At 35.2% G+C, this 22,173-nt stretch overlaps 1 protein-coding gene across 1 annotated transcript in view; it reads left to right on the forward strand.

Moving 5' to 3' along the window:
* LOC102805469 (MLX-interacting protein-like) overlaps positions 1-22,173 on the forward strand; it is a 70,117-nt gene that overhangs the window by 18,003 nt on the left and 29,941 nt on the right. Inside the window, exons 2-3 of the mRNA XM_085490927.1 lie at positions 11,874-11,980; positions 13,044-13,117. Of these exons, the coding sequence (XP_085347053.1) occupies positions 11,874-11,980; positions 13,044-13,117 (181 nt within the window). The remainder of the gene's footprint in view (positions 1-11,873; positions 11,981-13,043; positions 13,118-22,173) is intronic.

Consider the following 22,173-nt stretch of genomic DNA (forward strand, 5'->3'; position numbering starts at 1 on the left):
AAACACAGGAGACATTTTAGTTCGTCCATTTCTTGTTCATCGATCTTGAACTTTTTGTCTGGAATGCGATACTGGCAAAGAATAAACATTAATGATACCCACCGTTGTCAAATCAAATAGAGGCTCGAATCAGGAAGGCTCGGCTATTTAAAACTTCGTAAATAACATTCTTTTCATGTGGTAGACTTTATTCAAGTGTAACAAACGTAAGTGAAATGTATGGACGAGTCATAATACTCGTACCTTCGAAAGTTACGACTTTTACTTATGGAATTGGTGATAAATACATGCATAAAATACAACATTGTTTCACGCAGCAACAATTCGTATACAGCATTGGACTTATGGATTTTTATATTTATAAAATATGTGGGCTGATAATATTACCATATGCTTAGTATTTCCATGCCAACAATGCTCGTAACCTACTCGATTTAAAAACAGCTATTTGAAACAAAGACTCATGGAATTACAAAGGAAACTGTTAAGTACGTATTTCACACCTTTCCTACGACCAGGGTTGCAACTGGTACCGGTGGCTACCGCGGTAGAGACTCCTAATTATAAGCAGTCCGCGGCTCTCCCCGGTGTCCTGCGTAGAGCCGCGGTGAACCTCTCGTTTGATTTCCTACTCTCCCCTTACCAAGATACAACATGAATTCACAGCTTTTGGTAATTTATATGTGCCCAGGCCTTAGTGGGATGGTACATGTAGTAAAACCAGTATCTATGTATATATTAGTAGTATAAAATGGCCTTTAGTGCCATAGCTGGTCAGTCATCTTCATGTTGAAGTGCATGTGCTACTAATAGAGCAAATACAGTACGTGAGCTAAAATATTTTTTAAAATACATGTACCAGTGTATTTAATTCTAATCTTGAATGTTAGTAGTCAGGTATTTTTCATATAATCTCTGTACATTTTACTGGTGGTCTTGTACTTCGGTGTTCAATACTTCAAGGCACAATATCAGTATACAATTCTGTACTTGTCACACAGTGTTTTATGTGTAAGTAAACAAAGACTCTCTGTTTGGCTACCTGACCATAACCTCACAGTACAAGTCATGGATTATTGTTGTAACTTGATATACTGTGCTGTGTTGTTGACTGAGCACAGTGGCAATAAATAGGGTATACATAAACACTGTCCCATCATAACTTTTAGGAATACATTCACCGCGTTAGGACAATTCTCTGCTACCGGTACATCTAATTTGGGATTGATAATTTTTGTGTTCCTTTGAAGTGTTAAATGTCTTCAAAAAATCTCAGTACATTGCCGACTGAAAGCCTTCACCGATAACTGATATGAATGATATATAATAGCCTCATTCGATGATGTGTTAACCCAAAGACTAGTTATTGGTTAACCCAACTTGGCACTTGTAAGGAGGGGACCTCTTGGAAAGGTCTGAAAAATTAGAAATCTCAGCGGTTGAAAATCCTCGACTTTGGAAGCAACTGTGCTAAATTGTTGCCTGGAAATTAATTTAACATGTATAATGTGTGTGCTTTTTAATGCATTTTTATTTTCAAATTGTAACTGTTTTATAATGAATTTTCTGATTTAATGAACACATGACAAACCCAATGTATTGTGTGCTTTATTATAGTGAACATTTCACTAAAACAAACTACCGCTAATTGTACGTCTCTGAAAAAGTTTGCTATAACACTCATAACTGTTACTCTATGTGAGTTTATTTTAAAATAACTCACAAAATGTCAATAAATATATTTATGAGCTGAGGCCCGTAGAAATACTGAATTCAGCGCAAGATCGTTTATGAGACGTTTATATGTACATGTATATATTGTTTATAATCATTTGTAACAGTAAATAATCATCTCTTCAGTATGTGAAAAGAGGACTTTGAGAGAGCGAGGTCGTGAGTTCGCCAGAAGTGCTGCTAGGTGCAGACGTTACTCATACAACACTCATACAACACATATTTGAGCAGTAAATTTGTGCATACTTGTTTATTTGTCAATTATTCCCTATATTGACTGTGAGGTCAATGTGTTTATTTTTAAAATGTGGATTAGTAGGCTTAGTGCAATACCTGAATGACTTCTAAGATCATGTATCCAGAGGGTATTGTTATTACAGCAGTAATTTAGATCTCATATGCAAATGGTGCGAAATGTCATTGACTTGTTTTCTTGTTTTTTTTCCCAAGAGTAGCAGTAATATAATGGTTTTATAGGTTAGGGGAGCAGTGAACGCAATAACAAAAGAAAAAGGAACAAAAAACAATCTCACTCTCAACAAGATCTCTGAAGTCATTTGTGTGTAAGGCTTGTTCTTTTTTCGTAAAAATGAAAAATTCTTATTGATAAATTTGTTGTCCTAGAAAGTACCAGGATGTGTGACCTTCAGGGTCATATGCAAATGCCTCTTAGTATTATATAAATAATATGGATTTGATGAAAAGCCAAGAATGTTTTTAAATCAACAATGGTAGCCACTCATTATACCTGCATAATTTATTGCCAATGCTTTCTCAAAAATAGCACTATGACCCCTCTCCCTCCCTCAATTTATGATTATCATGTGTTTGTACTATCTGGGTACTGAATGCATGTATTGTTTTTTTTCAAATCATTTATCAGTTGCAGATTTGCTTCCAAAGAAGTGTACAACATCAACCAAAAGTTGCATTCATTGTATATTGGATCATTACAGTATCACTTATTCTGACTTTTCATTTACTTTTCATAAGTGCATGCATGCACTACGATTAGAGTAAATTTGGGTACTGTATTTAAAATTATGTTTAGGTTTTTAAAGCGAAGGAGTCACCACCTGCACGTGCGGGAGACTGCCATACTGTGTCTTTGTTTACGAACAAGCGTCTACCCATGATCATTTTTAGCTCTGCTGTCGACTTTGTCGAGCGGAGCTTATCATATGAGTGATTGTCCGTCGTCGTCTGTCGTCCGTGTCAATGTTTTACTTTTTTGACTTCTTCTTGAAAACTACAAGCCTGAATGCTTTGATACTTGGTGTATATGTACCTTGGGTAGACCTCTCTCAGATTTGTTTATTTTCATGATCATATCTTCAATTCTCTAATTTTGGTGAATATTTTTGTCATTTTTGGTAAAAAGTGATATTTTTGACTTCTTGTTAAAAACCGCAAGTCCAATTGCTTTGATATTACATATATAGGTACTACATGTGGACCTCTCTCAGATTTGTTCATTTTGTAATGATATCTTTAATTCTCTAATTTTGGTGAATATTTTTGTCATTTTTGGTAAAAAGTGATATTTTCGACTTCTTGTTGAAAACCGCAAGTCCAATTGCTTTGACATTACATATATAGGTACTACATGTGGACCTCTCTCAGATTTGTTCATTTTGTAATGATATCTTTAATTCTCTAATTTTGGTGAATATTTTTGTAATCTTTGGTAAAAAGTGATATTTTCGACTTCTTGTTGAAAACCGCAAGTCCAATTGCTTTGATATTACATATATAGGTACTACATGTGGACCACTCTCAAATTTGTTCATTTTGTAATGATATCGTTAATTCTCTAATTTTGGTGAATATTTTTGTCATTTTTGGTAAAAAGTGATATTTTCGACCTCTTGTTAAAAACGACAAGTCCAATTGCTTTGATATTATTACATATATAGGTACTACATGTGGTCCTCTCTCAGATTTGTTCATTTTGTAATGATATCTTTAATTATCTACAGTAATTTTGGTGAATATTTTTGTCATTTTTGGTAAAAAGTGATATTTTCTTCTTGTTAAAAATCACAATCATTTATGGTGAAAAATGATTTTTAGCTCTGCTGTCGACTTTGTCGAGCGGAGCTTATCATATGAGTGATTGTCTGTCGTCGTCGTCCGTGTCAATGTTTTATTTTTTCAACTTTTTCTCGAAAACTACCAGCCTGAATGCTTTGATACTTGGTGTATATGTACCTTGGGTTGACCTCTCTCAGATTTGTTCATTTCCTGATGATATCTTCAATTCTCTAATTTTGGTGAATATTTTTGTCATTTTTAGTAAAAAGTGATATTTTCGACTTCTTGTTGAAAACCGCAAGTGCAATTGCTTTGATATTACATATATAGGTACTACATGTGGACCTCTCTCAGATTTGTTCATTTTGTAATGATATCTTTAATTCTCTAATTTTGGTGAATATTTTTGTCATTTTTGGTGAAAAGTGATATTTTCGACTTCTTGTTGAAAACCACAAGTCTAATTGCTTTGATATTACATATATAAGTACTACATGTCGACCTCTCTCAGATTTGTTCATTTTGTAATGATATCTTCAATTCTCTAATTTTGGTGAATATTTTTGTAATTTTTGGTAAAAAGTGATATTTTCGACTTCTTGTTGAAAACCGCAAGTCCAATTGCTTTGACATTACATATATAGGTACTACATGTGGACCTCTCTCAGATTTGTTCATTTTGTAATGATATCTTTAATTCTCTAATTTTGGTGAATATTTTTGTAATCTTTGGTAAAAAGTGATATTTTCGACTTCTTGTTGAAAACCGCAAGTCCAATTGCTTTGATATTACATATATAGGTACTACATGTGGACCTCTCTCAGATTTGTTCATTTTGTAATGATATCTTTAATTCTCTAATTTCGGTGAATATTTTTGTAATTTTTGGTAAAAAGTGATATTTTCGACTTCTTGTTGAAAACCGCAAGTCCAATTGCTTTGATATTACATATATAGGTACTACATGTGGACCTCTCTCAGATTTGTTCATTTCATAATGATATCTTTAATTCTCTAATTTTGATGAATATTTTTGTAATTTTTGGTAAAAAGTGATATTTTCGGCTTCTTGTTGAAAACCGCAAGTCCAATTGCTTTGATATATTATACATATAGGTACTACATGTGGACCTCTCTCAGATTTGTTCATTTTCTAATGATATCTTCTGTTCTTTAATTGCCATGTGCATTGCTAACAGCGGAGCTATCTCAGCCGACAGGCTGCTTGTTTTGAATTTTTGTTGAAAACAGCAAGTCCCATTGTATTGACACTATGCATAGTGTTCATTTTCTAATGATATCTTCTGTTCTATAATTGAAATGTGCATTGCAAACAGCGGAGCTATCTCAGCCGAGAGGCTGCTTGTTATTTTGAGCATGCATTATTTTCATCGGTTAGGACTCCTGCATGTGTGTAGTTGATGACCCCATCGTTAGAGAGGCTGAAATATGTATTTGGTTGAGGTAGAGGTGAGCCTACAAAAATTCCACCTGTATGTACAATATGTAACATCAGTGGTACATTACTTGGGGTTTGCAACGCACATACTAGTAGTACTGTATGGTGACATCATGCCAAGATCCCATTCAAGTCTCATCTCATAGATAGCGAGACTGATGCTACTACCTTCTGACATGACACATAAGCATGTAACATGTATTGCCACATTCGTAGTGAAAAAATGTAATACATCGAAAATATAGTTATCGTAATCCGTCATATCGTGAGCAGCTACCTGGTCATCCCAGTATACTAGTTACGCGCATTCGCATTTTCCTGAGTTGGAACTCTTATGCGAGAACGAGATTGAAACGGGATTTTGGTATAATGTCACCGTAGTTCCAAACCCCAAGTAATGTACCTCTGGTAACATACATGTAGTATTAAAATGCTGAGTACTGAAATATGTATATATAGCGCAAGGTGAAACCTGTAAACTGTAATCCTGTTCGAAATGGGTCCTAGGTGTGCGTTTGTTGACTGTGTCATTTTAAAATACGATCACTGGGAATGTTCCCTATTGCATATTTTGCGAGTACAAGGTCACTGTAACTTCCCTATTGTAAGAACCTATTGAACTTCTTTCAAAATGTATATCGTGAAATTCACTGAAAATACTTTTAATGTTTTTAGGGGAGTTGCTGTTAAATTTATGCCACTGTAATTATGCAGACTGAATGAAATGAGTTGTCTAATTTGTGAATATCAGTCTTAGTACATCACTGTCTGAATGCCTCCATGGGTAGCCAGAATGAATAGGGAGAATGGCTTCAGCAGCTGATTTGTAAAATAGTAGACCACTTCAATTCAGTTCTCCTAACTTTCCAGTAGTCTACCATGAAGTATCACATTCTCTGCTGAATCCAGACAATGTATTATAAAGGCATTGTTTCCAACACCTAGTAGGGAACCAACATTTGAAATTAGAGGGGATAAGAGTGTAACAAATCCCCCCCCCCCCCCAAATCTGTACATTTTTGCCAACAATAGTTCTTGCCACCCCAAGCATGCAGTACATTTTGTTGTCTTGGTGTCCTGCTTGTAATGTTTTTGCGACCCCCCAGCCACCCCCATGATTTGAAATGGTTGACCCCCTTCCTTGTTGACTTTATGGTGAAAATGGATATTTTATTTCCTCTACTGGTACAAGTGGTATTGAAACACTTGAAAACTATATCCTACTACCTATGTGTTATACAATGTACATTCAGTATATGCAGTTAGTGGCATTTAATTTAGCAAATAAATATCAATTTTTTTGTCTGAGCAATAAGAACTGTAAAACTTATATTAGAATCCACTGCATCTTAAAATGATACAGTGCAACATAAGCAGCTTCTATTAGAGCATCTACGCATATGAGATGTTTTGGTTCTCAATTGTTCAAAAAGAATATGTGCGGCTTCTATTAGAGATGTGACGAATAATACAGATTTTACCGTACCTGTACATCAATACCTAGATCGTGCTTTAGATTGTAATTTGTTTTAAATATGTGTTCTAGTAGTTAGTGTAACCATTTTAGTGTTTCAATGAAAAACTAAAAAAAATACCTAGGTAATACAATTGTGTTAAACATCAAAAGAAACAGAATGTTGTTCTGTGTAAAGTACCTTAGTGCATCATATTCTATCACGTAAGCATGCAAGTCTCCAGCCCTCCACATTACACTTTTTAGTCCCCGTTCGGACGAAGTCCGAAAACGGGGACTTATGTTTTGACGTCTGTGCTTGCGTGCGTCTGTGCGTGCGTCCGGACCTGTATCTTAGAAATGCCTGGACCAATCACAATCAAACTTCACACATACATCATACATGATATCATACATATGCACGTCAATTTGTTTCACGTTCTGATTCAAGATGGCCGAATGGTGGCCATTTTTGTGCTAAAAATCATCAAAATCAAGCATTTCCCGGCTGTTTACATATGGATTTTGTTCAAACCTTGTATATACGTTGGACATTATAGGACCTTGATAAACATCATTTTGTTTTACGATCTGATTCAAGACTGCCGAATGGCGGCCATTTTTGTGCTAAAAAATCATAAAAATCAAGCATTTCTCGGCTGTTTACAGATGGTTTTTGTTCAAACTTGATATATACATTAGACATTATGGGACCTTGATGCAAATAATTTTGTTTTTCAGATAACATTCAAAATGGCTGACTGGCGGCCTAATGGTGGCTATTTTTGTGCTAAAAAAATTGTTTTATTTTTTAGATTGGATTCTGAATGGCTGACTAGTGGCCATTTTGTTTTAATGAATGGGCTTCTAGAGCCATATCTCTGACATGCTTTGACTGACTATGTTCAAATTTCATATATTCATTATACATATATTCATAATGGCAGATTTTGTTTTAATTAATGCTGTTCTAGAGCAATATCTCTCAATACTCATTTGTCAGATACAAATGTCAATCATTTAAATGTTAAACAATCATCATATTCCTGACATGTTTATATTCCAGCTATATTACTATAAACAAAACTTTATATCTTAAATTTGATAACTAACGGGGACTGTGCCATGCATGGCTTGTTCTAATGGATTTTGTAACCATGTTTTTGAAAACATGCTAAATGAGTTCACGACCTACTAGTTTCGGTACGATACTACTGTTCAATTTTTTTTTTAAATAATAGAAATGTTTGTGAATACAGTCAGTACTGTTATATAGTTGACCTTGTATCTTTTGAAGTACATATTTCCCACTGACCTATGTAACCACAATAGCCACATTGTAATAAATGTTTTCCTGACAACTCATTGTATACTCTGTAAATCCACTTATTAAAAACCTTGTGATCTGCTGTGTGACAATACTTTGTCAGTGTATGTCACCGTGGATTGTTATTCACTATTCTAATAAAGCGTGTAACTGCCTGACCTTTTTCTACAATATATGTATCATTTCAGCGTATTCAATAAATGGGTAATCTCTGAATGGAGTATGTCAAATGGCACTTTGGCTAAATCAACAGAAGAAGTGTACTGTAGAATACTTTATTTTCGCTTGGAATTTATTTTCGCTATTTTCGCTGGAGGGATGATTCCGTGAAAATAAAATTCGGCGAATATACTTTTTCCCCGTATATTTCACATTAAACTCATCAAAAATCAGTGAAAATAAGTTCCATACAAAACGCCCAAAAAGCCTTTTCAGCGAAAATTTATTCCAGCGAAAATAAATTATTCCACAGTATGTAATTCAAGGAATGATGAAAGCTTGTTTATTGAGGCATTGATACCCATGCTTTGAAACAATCCTGCTTTTAACCCTTCAAACAACAAAACTGACTTTGTCACATATTATAAAATAAACCTGCATTATGTTTTTTTCATAGTTTTTCTATAACTTTGATTAAAACTTCAAGGTTATCAGAATATATGTCTATCTGGTTCAAAATAAACAAAGAAATTATATGAAAATAAAAAAAAAATGTGAAAAACTGTGCACCAACATTATGGGGGGGGGGGGGGTTGACGGCTTTTAATGGTAAAAATTGGTTGATTTTTTTTTGCTCAATAATGCTTGTACTGGGTATTTCATTTTCTAGTTTAAATATAGCAAATATAGGTTCAAATATCAAAGTGCTACACAACACATAAAATAAAATTGTCTTACTTCCTGTCTTTGTTATTGCAAAAGCTTTTTTGTCTTAATTTATTTTCCAGGTTATCTATGGAGTTATTTTAATGAAAAACAAGAGAGAAATCCAAACAGCACATAAAAACAAAAAGTAATGACAAATTATTTCCCATGGTTTCTTCAATACTAGGGAGTAACTCTTAAACTGATGAGCCCCTCATTTTCAAGAACACCTTTTATGATATTCGTTTTCTATTTCATGTTAAAATATCCTTTTTATTGCGTATATGACATGATACATTGATGCAAACATTGTTTCATCAACAAATAAGCATAGCAAGAAGAATTAAAATTGATTCCTTCATGTGCATGAGCATGTATTCTTGGCATTAGGCAAATTCTAGTGTACAATTGACATGCCATATATTTGTATTAGGTACGTCGTTATTTGAACCATTGACAATGTCATATTTGGTACGTCGTTATTTGAACCATTGACAATGTCATATTTGGTATGTCGTTATTTAAACCATTGACATTGTCATATTTGGTATGTCACTGTTTGAACCATTGACATTTATAATTATCTGACCCGAGTCAATCAAATTAGCAAATGTTTTTCTGAACTAATTACTGTATCACTTCTTGTATCAACACCTTAAGTGGCATTGCATCGGTATGTCTGTGTGGCTAGGGGGTACTAGTTCCAGCTCATCTTGAAGTTTTTTGACATTGCAGTGTTTAAGGCTTAATTATCAATTTTTAGTTTTTGCTTATTTTGCTGGTAGCTAAATAACACATTTCTAGCTGAAAGCCTCCACAGACATCAGGCAATGTGTTAAAACCTAGTAAATACCCAAGGTTAACAATATAATGTATTGTTTTTTTTACTAAGCAGTGAATTTAAAAAAAATTCTGCAACACCAAATCTGCTAAATTTAAATCAGTGTATATATTCCTCATTTACGGTATATTACTTTGATGCAAATCACCTTGTGTAAGCACAATTTGGGAAGGTTGTATCTTCATAAGAAGCACATTCCACCACATACTATGTGTATACATGGAATTTATTTTTATAATGCATTCCTAATCATGAAAGAACTTTTTATTGTCATTGGAAAATTGTTTTATTTATAGATGAGTTCAATATTTTGTCTAGTTTCATTCTGAGTAACCAAATTCATTGTTCCACAGGAAATATCAAATCCCATAAAACTGTTTACTTTTCTTTTGATGAAAGAATGTGCAAAATATGTAAAAAAAAAAACACAGAAGACAAAATATATTTCACAATAATACATTGTCAGTTATATGTATATTCAAATGAAAGACAGAAACGTTATGAACAACTCAAGAACAATAATTTCTCAACTCAGAACTACATAGACAAATGATTTAAACATGACAGAGCCATTGTTGACAGATACACAATGCTTTTACTAAAAGACAAACACTAACTCAACTCACCATAATGCCATAAGTTACAGTGTGCCGTAATATGGAATGATTACGTGCGTAAGCGTCCTCTAATAATAAAAACAAATTTGGCTGCCACGAGGGTTTGACCAGACTCCACACAAAGAAGTTTGCTGATTCTGTTCTAAACATTTTGGATTTTGGCATTCCCATGATGTATAATAATAAGGCTATTACAAGGATACCTTAAAGTATGCACTCCGTTGTGCGTCGGCTGATACTGCCGCTGTACTGTCTTCGTGCATACTTTGAGGTATCCTCGTAATAACCTCATATTATTATTACATGTATATACTGAATAATGAATTTGTCTTCTTACACTTGTCTTTATACAAACAAATAAATAAACAAAATTATTGATGCTTGTGTATCACTGTTGTGCAAAATGGAATAATTTGTTCAGGCAGCTTCATTAGGATTCACAACGATCACCACTGCACAACAATAAAGTGTTGTTATGGTTGAAAAACATTGCCATTCACATACATGTAGTTCACATTGACCTGTTTCATGTGCATGGTGGCTATCAAAGGTTACATGTATGTCAGTTCTATTTTTAGTAAAACTGCTGATGACTTCCTGAAATAGCAAGAATTGCATGTACAAATGTACCAGTGCCTCCTATTGATGATACAGATGACATGAACTATATAGGAATGTTTCATGACTCGTATTTCAAATCACAAATGTAATGAAATATTAGTCATCAGCTATTTAAGGGTAGTTTATTCTGCTTTGAATGGAGGAGATTTTTTACTATTTTATAGTGAGTGAAAGTAAATGCAAATATTTTTTTTTGAGTTTACCCCTTAATACATACCACTATGTGTGAATAAGTGTGTATGGCATTTCCACTGAGATCTCATGAACAGATTGCAATCATCTATGAATATGTATACCGGTATATATACATGTACGGGATATACCCCGTAAGTGTTCATGATATTAGACAGTTAAGAAAAAAAATTGCCATCCATAACAGATCAGTCTGGTGTTTGTATGTTTCTGTTGATAAACTAAATAAATGACAGAGGTGTGTCTATGATCAAAATAAGTCGTATTTTAATGATCTAGCACACAGTGCTATTTATGCTTTAGTGTGTCTATGATAAAAATGAATAATATTTTAATAATATAATGCAAATTTTTGGTTATATGGATTTGTAGAACAAATATATATTCAGTACTACTGGTACCAAGTTTATGCACAATTTCATGCACCCATGGGTTACTATATACTAGTATTATCATATAGGACTGTATATACATGTAGTGTATATTTGCTCTCTCTTAGAAGCATATCTTCAATATAAGCGCATATAAACCAACAATCACATTGGTTGTATTATTTTGACCATAGCAATACCTCTGTGACTTGTGTAAGTGTCTGCGCTACTACCGGTATATGGTATTAGGAAATAATTTTGATTCCTGAATAACAACTATTTGCTGTATACATCTCAGTGTTGATTCTCACTCTTTTTTTTTTTCTGATTAACAAAATTACTATCCTTCTTTGTTGCAGCGGTAAAGTGGTGTCACCAAAATGGAAGACATTCAAGGGAATGAAATTGTCCATGAAAGACAAGATACGGTTAAATAATGCAATATGGAGAGCGTGGCACATACAGTGTAAGTACATCAAAATTGGCACCAGGATTTGCATTTTTACAACTGTTACTTTACCTGTAGTGTCCTTGGGGTACTTGATTTCTAGGCCAAAACAACTTTTTGACAAATTGATATTAGAAGAAATTCCTGAACTGAAAAAAAATTGTGGGAATCTTGACCACTGATTTTTAAAACCTGACTACCTGAGTGTCTAGGATTTGTCACAAATGGAAACCAATCCTCAAAATTGTGTAATATTTAGAGAATGGTTATATTGGTGTTAGTGCCATCTCTTGGTGTCAGATGATCTATTGTGAGGTGTGTCAGCTCTTAAATTTAATGTTAGTAATCTCTGGGCATTGAAAGAATGTTGTGTAGGTTCTCTAGATTCTTTTGTTGTCGGCTAGGGCTTTGGAAACCAGGGGAGGGGGCTATGAGAGTGTTGACACAATAGACCATTTTCCGTTCACTGCGAGAATCACGCGTTATGCATGAAATCGAACGTAAAAACAGGACAAACAAAGGTCATAGCGTCATAGTCGCGTCAAACATCGCGTGGGATTCGACAAACGCGAAAGTATTTCGGGGACATTTCCATGCTTAATAATGTGCTTTCCAATTGATGATGATATACAATTTCGATTAAGTAAGGGTATTCCTCTGTCGAAGATCGGCCGGTCAATGTAAGCTGCGAAATAAAGAAATTCTAGTTCAAAATCAAATCGTTCGATTTTTGCGGCAGACGTTCAACGCGCGTCTTTCATGCATCTCGCGAGATCTCGCAATTGTACGGAAAATCACCTATTGTTCTTTCATTTGGAGTTTGTTGGTAATTCTAAGAAATTCAATGACAATCTCTGAACAATCTTGGAGTCTTTACAAACACATACTGTGTGTGTAAGTTGAAATTGGCTGATTTGTGTAGATTAGGGAAGGATGTGAATCTGAAGAAGTTTTGTTCAGGAATCTACATGTAAGAAATAGGTCGCATTATATATATTGTTATATTTACATTATCCTGATTTAATCAGACTAGGCAGCAATTATAAGTTATAATTTCATTCCAAATGTATATCTGTTTCAGTCAAGCAAAACAAGAACCCTATAGTGTGCCAGTTTGCTACCCCACATACAGACCATGTGCACGCCTCACCACAGGTAAGCTAGTTTTCTTACAATACTTCGTGTTAAACCTTACCATCCATTACATTGCAGTCCCACTATAAACTCTCCAATCTCCAATTAGTTGTTACAAAGTGTCTAACTAGTATTAGAGGTAGAAAATGACGTCGCCAGGCCGTGTACATGGAATGTGAAGCAATGTAAAAATAACACAACACAAACTCAGTATCTCGTAGTAGTAGCTCCAGAATATGTTCTCTTTGAAATCTTTTCAAGAAAGGAAATTATTATTATTTTGCAAGTGACAATCTAGAGTTTGCTGAATAATACAAGAGTATTGCAAGGATACCACAAAGTTATACATAAAGACTGTACAATGAAAGTAACAACGGATACATAGTGAAAATCAACTTTATCTTGTACTGTATGCATACTTTAGAGTATTCTTGTAATAACCTTATTATTATACATCGTCCCGATCTGTTTCATATATGAAGCCCTGAACTGAGAAAGATAAATGAAACATTCTTGCTATAAACTTTGTTTTTGTTTGTCATCTTGTATTATATAATCATTCCTTATTTTGGAATTTGCGCTTTCTAATACGGTAGGTTGTAGATACGTTGTGCTAGACACCATAACTTATGGCAATACAGACACAGAAATATAATAATAATATGTGTAAAAACATAATCAATCTATCATATGAAACAGATTAAATTTTTTGCTGAACACAGATTCTAAAGTTTGACTAATATTAGATCAGAAAAAGAGGTTACACTTTTTCTCCTACCATACAAGCTGCAAACCCTTTCTATATACTTGCATCAAATGGTGTCTTCACCTCAAACAATAGATGTTTTCATTTCCATGATAGAGAAACTGTAGATGGTGCTCTCATACTGCATTTCATCATAACTGAGTCCTGTCACGTGTTATAACCAGTATGCAGCTTATGTAATGTCGCAAGAGCTTTGTTCAAGCAATAAACGCTCTTCCTTGGGATTCACCACAAATCACTGAAAACTACAGCAAAGTAACATCTTTCTTGTCTGTGCATTTTGCTTGTAATCAAATTAGACCTATATCCAAACATTGGTCAACATTTTATGGTTACGAAATTCTGCATGTTCTCTGTGTGCATTCAATCCTTTGGTGGGTGTGGGTATTAAACATTCACAATCTCATTTTTTTCTCACTGCCTTACAAATCTGCAATGGTATAAGATGATGAATTAACGTGAATAAATGTGAATACTTTGGTGTGGGGCTGGTCAGATGAGGTTAACTCTTTGAAAGGATATTTTATTTTTTAGTTCAAATATACATGATTGATCAGAAATACTAGCGTGTTTCTTGGCTTTTCAAGCATGGCTACTTTGAACAAAAAATACAATACCCAATGTGATCATTTTTCTGGAGAAAACATTTATATTAATATACTTCTTGCTTCAGGCTCTACCTCATTCTATGACAAATAACATAATAAGTTGGTATGGATAATAGAAAACGTGTTTACAGCAAAGTAAACTCTTTCTTAGGATTTCACCCACCCTCTCCTCACACAAAAGTTTGCAACCATGAGCAAACTATACAGTGCCATTTTTATGCACAGTAATCAAAATCATCTTTGGCTTTTCTACTAAATAAAGATATTACGTTTGCTCGTGTGCATGGTTTAATTATCCATGCTTGGACTGACTGCTATGTAATGAAAGCATTTTATGAGGCCTGTGATTGGCTTAACAGAGTGCGCATTCTTATGAGTATATCTATGGATTACTGATACTTTCCAAGTGAATTGAACCCTGTTCTGGGTGACTGGCTGACTGTGACCAGTAAGTACCCTTATACCAATGTATTCATGATGTATGAATATTTAATGAAGTGAGTCACTTTGGTTGTGATGAACTGCACACACTGTCATATGGTCTTCGTCAACTTTGTTTAAGTAGCTGAAGTATCATAAACTTTTTGTATACCTGCCAACCTTTTTTCACAAGATTTTTCTATCATCTTGGTAATTCTTTTACCAAATGAATGCAATTCCCTTTTTTTTCTTAAAGATCTTGTTCAGTTTATGTTGTTTTAAAATTGTGTGGGTTTATTTTTTGAAAGGTGATTATTGTTGCTTTTCAGTTGATGTACTGTCTGGAATATCAGACTTCACACTTCGTATAAGCAGTAGCTTTTATTGCAAACTCACAGAGATTGCTGCAAGTGCTCATGGGTAATTTCAATGCCAAAACTCTGCCACCATCCACAATGTAAAACGTATGCTTACGTTTCCCTCAGTCTTGTTTTCTTCTAAAACAACAACTTACTGTATACCTCTGTAAGCATTGGTATTATTGGTAATGACATGTTTCTTAGTAAAGCAGGGGAGTCATCAACTGTACATGCAGCAGACGTCAATAGCGTGTTGCTGTTTACAAGCAAGCGTCTACCCATGAGCCTTTGCGTTTTTGCATGTGCTGTTATCAACGCTTAGGACTTAATTCCTGTGCATGAACAGGTAACAACACCTCTGCTTCAAGGTAGTATGATCTTTGGAGTAGTAACCTGAGTATCAGGTTATGAATAGTTGTTGTTACCAGATAACAATCAATGATACTATTGTTAATTTCCTCAGTCTATACTATAAATTTAACTGATTATGCATTTTAATGGTGACAGCTGTCTAATTTTTATGGCAGGTCATGGCTGCACACGAGTCTTTAAATCAGCTGTCCCTTTAACATATCAATAAATGCGTCAGGAATGTTCCCTGTCTAAAATATGACTGTTGTTTGTCTAATTGTTGTAACTAGCATTATGGTTGTTTCATTATTGCTTGTCTTTAGCTGCCAGATATCCTGAGATCAAGTGTTAAGTATGTTATCTGATCCACTAAAGTTATTTTACAGACGTGGCTGTTTTTGCCTGAAATAAATAAGTAGATGTAATTGACCATGAATAACTGAAACATGTCTAGAGCAAGTACCAGTTATTGCTGCAATTGACATTTATCCCCTCGCCCAATAAACGAAAAATGCGTGGCAACCATATTTGATGTAAACTTGAATTATATTTGATTAGGGACATGCTGCAATAGGACAATAGTTCAATATAATGCGTATTGTCATATTATAATGTTCGTTAAGCTGCCTTTTTTTAAAAGTATGTAGTGGATGGATATGTTGTAGTTTCAGCATATCATACCCTACCTACATGTATAATGTGTGGATGGTGTACAAAATTAACATCACAGTGCACAGTAATTAAAAATCATCTTTTACCCTCACCGTAACGAAGAGATTACATTTACCATGCACATGTTTAATTTATCCATGCCCCCTAAGTCTGTTTGAGGTCAGGAATGTAGAGTTAGATTATGTTATTGTTAAGCAGGTTTGATTTGACATCTGTGTCTTTAAATAGGTTGGTGACAAAAGCAAATTTCTTTGCCATATAATTCAGTTGTATTCATAGCATTATAACACCTACATTGTATTATCGACATGTCTGAATGCATAAATGTAAATAAGTATGGCAGTTTAATTTATTTTTAATTAGAGACAATTTTTCTTGCAGTAGACGCTTGATAGCGTGTGTGGACTACCCAATTTCATGACCAAAACTTTAAAAATACCTTGGTCTAATTGCAATTGTATTGAAGTATTGAAGGTCGATCATTAAAGCATTCAAGTGAGGCATTGAGAGCATTCGCTTCTATATTGAATTTCGAGCCCTGAGATTATGTTTTCAAGTAATGATATAAGAGAAAGCATACAATATTTTGATCTCATTGACATACATTTGGAGTCATGGATTAAATGTATTTAAACCTATCATACTGTTGTATTACTGTCAGGTCAGAATGTTGTATGTTGACAGGTGAATATGACCTAATTTGGTCAGAGGTGAATTCGTTGTCGAAAGGTAAATATAGGCCTGATTAATGTGTTATCTTCTTATCTGAAAGGTCAATGTAAATAAACAATTTAAGTCATTTTTATATCAGAATTGTGTTGGTGAAGTATAATAATCAAATTATAGCCCAAGATTGGTTTCACTTTGGCACTAACATAAGGGAAACAGTTGGAAGTATAATAAGATGGTTAAAGACAACACTAATGGGTGGGGCGTTTTGCAGGTTGACTATGAATAATAATACAATTTTACACAACTCTGTCAGGCATATTGACCCTATCCTTGTCCCATCCATGCCAACTCTCTACCAACTATCTTAACCCTATCCCTGCCTTGTTAACTCCCACCCTATCACAGATGTGTTAACCCTCTCCCAGCCATGTGTTAACCCTCTCCCAGCTGTGTGTTAACCCTCTCCCAGCTATGTGTTAACCCTCTCCCAGCCGTGTGTTAACCCTCTCCCAGCTATGTGTTAACCCTCTCCCAGCCGTGTGTTAACCCTCTCCCAGCCGTGTGGTAACCCTCTCCCAGCCATGTGTTAACCCTCTCCCAGCCATGTGTTAACCCTCTCCCAGCCATGTGTTAACCCTATCCCAGCCATGTGTTAACCCTATCCCAGCCATGTGTTAACCCTATCCCAGCCATGTGTTAACCCTATCCCAGCCATGTGTTAACCCTATCCCAGCCATGTGTTAACCCTATCCCAGCCATGTGTTAACCCTTTCCCAGCCATGTGTTAACCCTCTCCCAGCCATGTGGTAACCCTCTCCCAGCCTGTGGTAACCCTCTCCCAGCCATGTGTTAACCCTCTCCCACCCTGTGTTAACCCTCTCCCACCCTGTGTTAACCCTCTCCCACCCTGTGGTAATCCTCTCCCAGCTGTGTGTTAACCCTCTCCCAGCCATGTGTTAACCCTCTCCCAGCCATGTGTTAACCCTCTCCCAGCCGTATGTTAATCTTCTCCCAGTCGTGTGGTAACCGTCACCCAGCCTGTGGTCACCCTCTCCCAGCCTGTGGTAATCCTCTCCCAGTTGTGTGGTAACCCTCTCCCAGTCCTGTGGTAACCCTTTCCCAGCCTGTGGTAACCCTCTCCCAGTCTGTGGTAACCCACTCCCAGCAGTGTGTTAACCCTCTCCCAGCCTGTGGTAACCCTCTCCCAGCCTGTGGTAACATTCTTCCAGCCTGTGGTAAACCTCTCCCAGCCTGTGGTAACCCTCTCCCAGCCTGTGGTAACCCTCTCCCAACCTGTGGTAATCCTCTTTCAGCTGTGTGTTAACCCTCTCCCAGCCGTGTGTTAAACCTGGCTGTGTTAAACCTTTTCCAGTTTTGTCTCTAGTCACAACCCTGTTATTTCCATGTTAAGCCATGACAATCTTACCTACATGTATGCATTGTGTTTTTGTCAATTGGGATTGAGGTAGACTTTGTTAAAATAAAAAAAAAACTCAGTGTTCACATTACTCCAGTGAAATGAGTCATTCCAGGAAGCCAATATTGCAATATCCCTTGACACACATCAGCTTTAGATTGTTTTTTGTTTTATTGTTTATAATTCATGGTGTGATGAGAGTGTTAAATCTTTTTAGTAGTGTGTGATCTAAGTGAAATTAGATTTCTGTGCTGCACTCACACATTGATCTCAAGTCAATCTCTAATTAGTTTTTAAAGGTCAGTTGTGAAGATTAAAAGCAAATGCACTTCAATGTTGTCACATTGAAGGGGAGGTAGTTGATAGAGTTTCCGTGTTTAATCTGTCTGTCTGTCTGTTTGCATGTCTATGTGTGTGATTGTGTGTGTGTGTGTGGGGGGGGTATGCCCGTGTTCTTCCACCACTATCCTTGCATCAGATTTCAAACAAAGTGCATGGTACGTTGGTTCTTTGATACACCTGATTTTTTCCTGATTAAATATAAATTGAAAAGGAACTGCTAATTTATTCCACTTCCACTTCTCCATCACTTCTTTTACAACATTTATTATTGTTGTAAAGGTAAAACATTTGTGCATTTTTTTACTATAATTTCAATGAAATTCACATGTACCTTGACTGTAACCTAGTCAACCGTAAACTCTGCTTAAAGGGGCAACTAATGGAAACATGCTTGTTTTTTTGCTATACTTCGTATTAATAGATGATTAATATTTAATGTTATGCAAAATAAAGAATAAAGTTTGTGTATCATAATTTATTGCTGAATATAATTAAGGCCCTATTTTATTGAATTTCAATTTTTATAAAAAATCAAAATAAAAAATCATGCTTTTCATAACAATTTTAAAATTACAAATCAAGTGCATGTGAAGTATCAGATTACTCACAACTTTTTATTTCCGATTTTCCTGCAAAAATGTTGTGAATATGAAATTGTAAAAATTTTTAGCCATACATTTACACTTTACATTCAAGTCATTGATTAGTCATATTATGATTAACTGCTATGTTTACTGGTACTTGTAGTTTCCTCTACTTTTAACCATTGTTATAACTTCCTTTACATTGAATACAAAGCTATTTCGGGCTTCAATGGCCTTACAACTCTGCTGTGATCTCTAACACAGATGTGTATTTATTTTAAATATATGTTTATTCATTTTATTTTTGTTAAAGTTATATTCTCAATTTGCAAATGTGTGAAACATTATTCCCAGAACAACAAAATATGTAAAAATGTTTTAAATTTGTTTTTTTGATTAATATTAAAAGTAGTTTTGTGTCTGACCTTTCCGCATTTTTTAACACGGCTGAGAGAAGGTTAACGCATGACAAACATGCTTACACTGTGAAAACATTTTTAGTTCTCGTTCGGACGTAGTCCGAAAACAGGGACTTGTGGTTTGCCCTGTGTGCGTCCGTGTGTCCGTGATCACCTGTATCTCAAACATGCATGGACCGATTAAGTTCAAACTTCACTCATACATCACACATTATATGAGACATATGCACATGCATTTTTTTCATGATCAACGATAGCCGAATAGCGGCCATTTTAAGGCCGAAAATGCATCAAAATCGTACATTTTCACCATTCCGGACCCGGATCTCAGTTATGCATGGACAGATTTTGTTCAAATTTGGTACATACATTAAACATAATAGGACCTTGATGCACGTCATTTTTATTTGGAGCGGGTTTGAAATGGTCGACTGGCGGCCATTTTGTTTTAAAGAATTCAGTTCTGGATCCGTATCTGAGACATGCCTGGATTGATTGAGTTCAAACTTCACACACACACGGTACATCATGTCACAAATATGTATGTGCATTTGTTTCATGATCTCATTAAGGATAGCCAAATGGCGGCCGCTTTAAGGCCGAAAATGCATTGAAATCGCACATTTTCACCATTCCGGACCCGAATCTCAGTTATGCATAAATGGATTTTGTTCAAATTTGGTACATACATTAAACATAATAGGACCTTGATGCACGTCATTTTTTTTTTTCGCATCAAGTTCGAAATGGCGGCCAATTTGTTTTAAAGAATTCAGTTCTGGATCCGTATCTGAGACATGTCTGGATTGATCAAGTTCAAACTTCACACACACATGGTACATCATGTCACAAATGGATATGTGCATTTGTTTCATGATCCGCTTAACAATAGCTGAATGATGGCCATTTTAAGGCCGTAAATGCATCAAAATCACATGTTTTCACAATTCCGGAACTGGATCTCAGTCATGCATGGATGGATTTTGTTCAGATTTAGTACAATGTGTTGTACATATGCAGGTGCATTTCGGATCAGACCACTGAAAGTGGTCTGAGATTTCGGTCATGATCTGCTTTGAATGTATACAATGTATGTCACTCAAATATGAACGGAACGGGACGTGTCATTGACAATGACTTGTGTTGTTTTATGTCGAACGGAGCTTATTGAATGAGTGATTGTCCCTTGTTGCTGTCCATGTCAACTTTTTACATTTTCAACTTCTTCTTGAAAACTACAATTTTTATTGCTTTGATACTTGGTGTATACAATGTATGCACCTTTGGCAGACCTCTCTTAGATTTGTTCATTTCAAGATGATATCTTAAATTCTCTAATTTTGATGAATATTTTTGTTATTTTTGGTAAAAAGTGATATTTTCGACTTCTCATTAAAAAAACGCAAATCAGATTGCTTTGATATTATACATATAGGTACTACAGGTAGACTTCTCTCAGATTTATTTTATTTTTTTAATGATAACTTCAGTTCATTGCTAACAGCGGAGGTATCTCAGCTGAGAGGTTGCTTGTTTTCCTTTCCGATTCACTGTGGGATGAATGGATACAACATACTTTGTTATTATGTACGCATATTTACTCCACTTACATGTATATTCAAGCAAAGAACATCTTGCAATTACAGGAATATTAACACATCGCTTTCTGGCGCTGTCTTGGCTGTTCATGGAGGCTTGTAATTCCCGCTTGAACACTAGAGTACTAGTAATTTGAAATCAAAGTAGGGAATCAAATCTATGCTCTACAGAGATGAAAACAAGAGTATGGTACACATCCATATATGGCTAGATTGTAGATGCCAATGACTTGACGCATGGATCCGGGAACAGCCACTGTATGCAATTGGCTATTTCGGCTTACCATAGCTCATTTTGATTGTATTGTAAAACAAGAAAGCTGTTGTTAAATTTGGTGTCTAGTTTAGTAAGATAGAAAGCATTTTCAGTTTTCAAATAACCACAATAGAAACAAGCCAGCGACTGCTGAAGAATTAAACACATTCCCACCATGTCACGCATTGTAATATGCAATGACAATCCTGGTTTCCCGAGGATCTGGATCAGTGTGTTTTGTTGAGACTGGTGCTCTCACTACTGTCACATCATTGACATAGATATAACGAACTTAAAAAAACATTTTTTATAGTTACAGTAGTTGTAATTTGGTAAAACAAACTTGGCATTTTGTAAACAAAGTCTAAAATGGTTGCCAAAACATTTTAGTTAGAGTTCTTAAGCCCTCACTCAAGATCTCCACAAAATCATTCCTTTTAGAGGACACACTGGTTCAGACTATTGCGATCTATTATAATCTATAGATATTTTTTGTCGCAAATTTGATGTGACTTGCATCATGATCAGTATATTTTTTTAAGTCTTAGATACATCAAAATGCTTTAGAGTCCTTGTATAAGAATACTAAAAGCAGCGACAGAGCCCCAATGCA

This window comes from Saccoglossus kowalevskii, chromosome 16 (assembly GCF_978046115.1).
Source record: "Saccoglossus kowalevskii chromosome 16, keSacKowa6.1, whole genome shotgun sequence".
Taxonomy (NCBI): domain Eukaryota; kingdom Metazoa; phylum Hemichordata; class Enteropneusta; family Harrimaniidae; genus Saccoglossus; species Saccoglossus kowalevskii.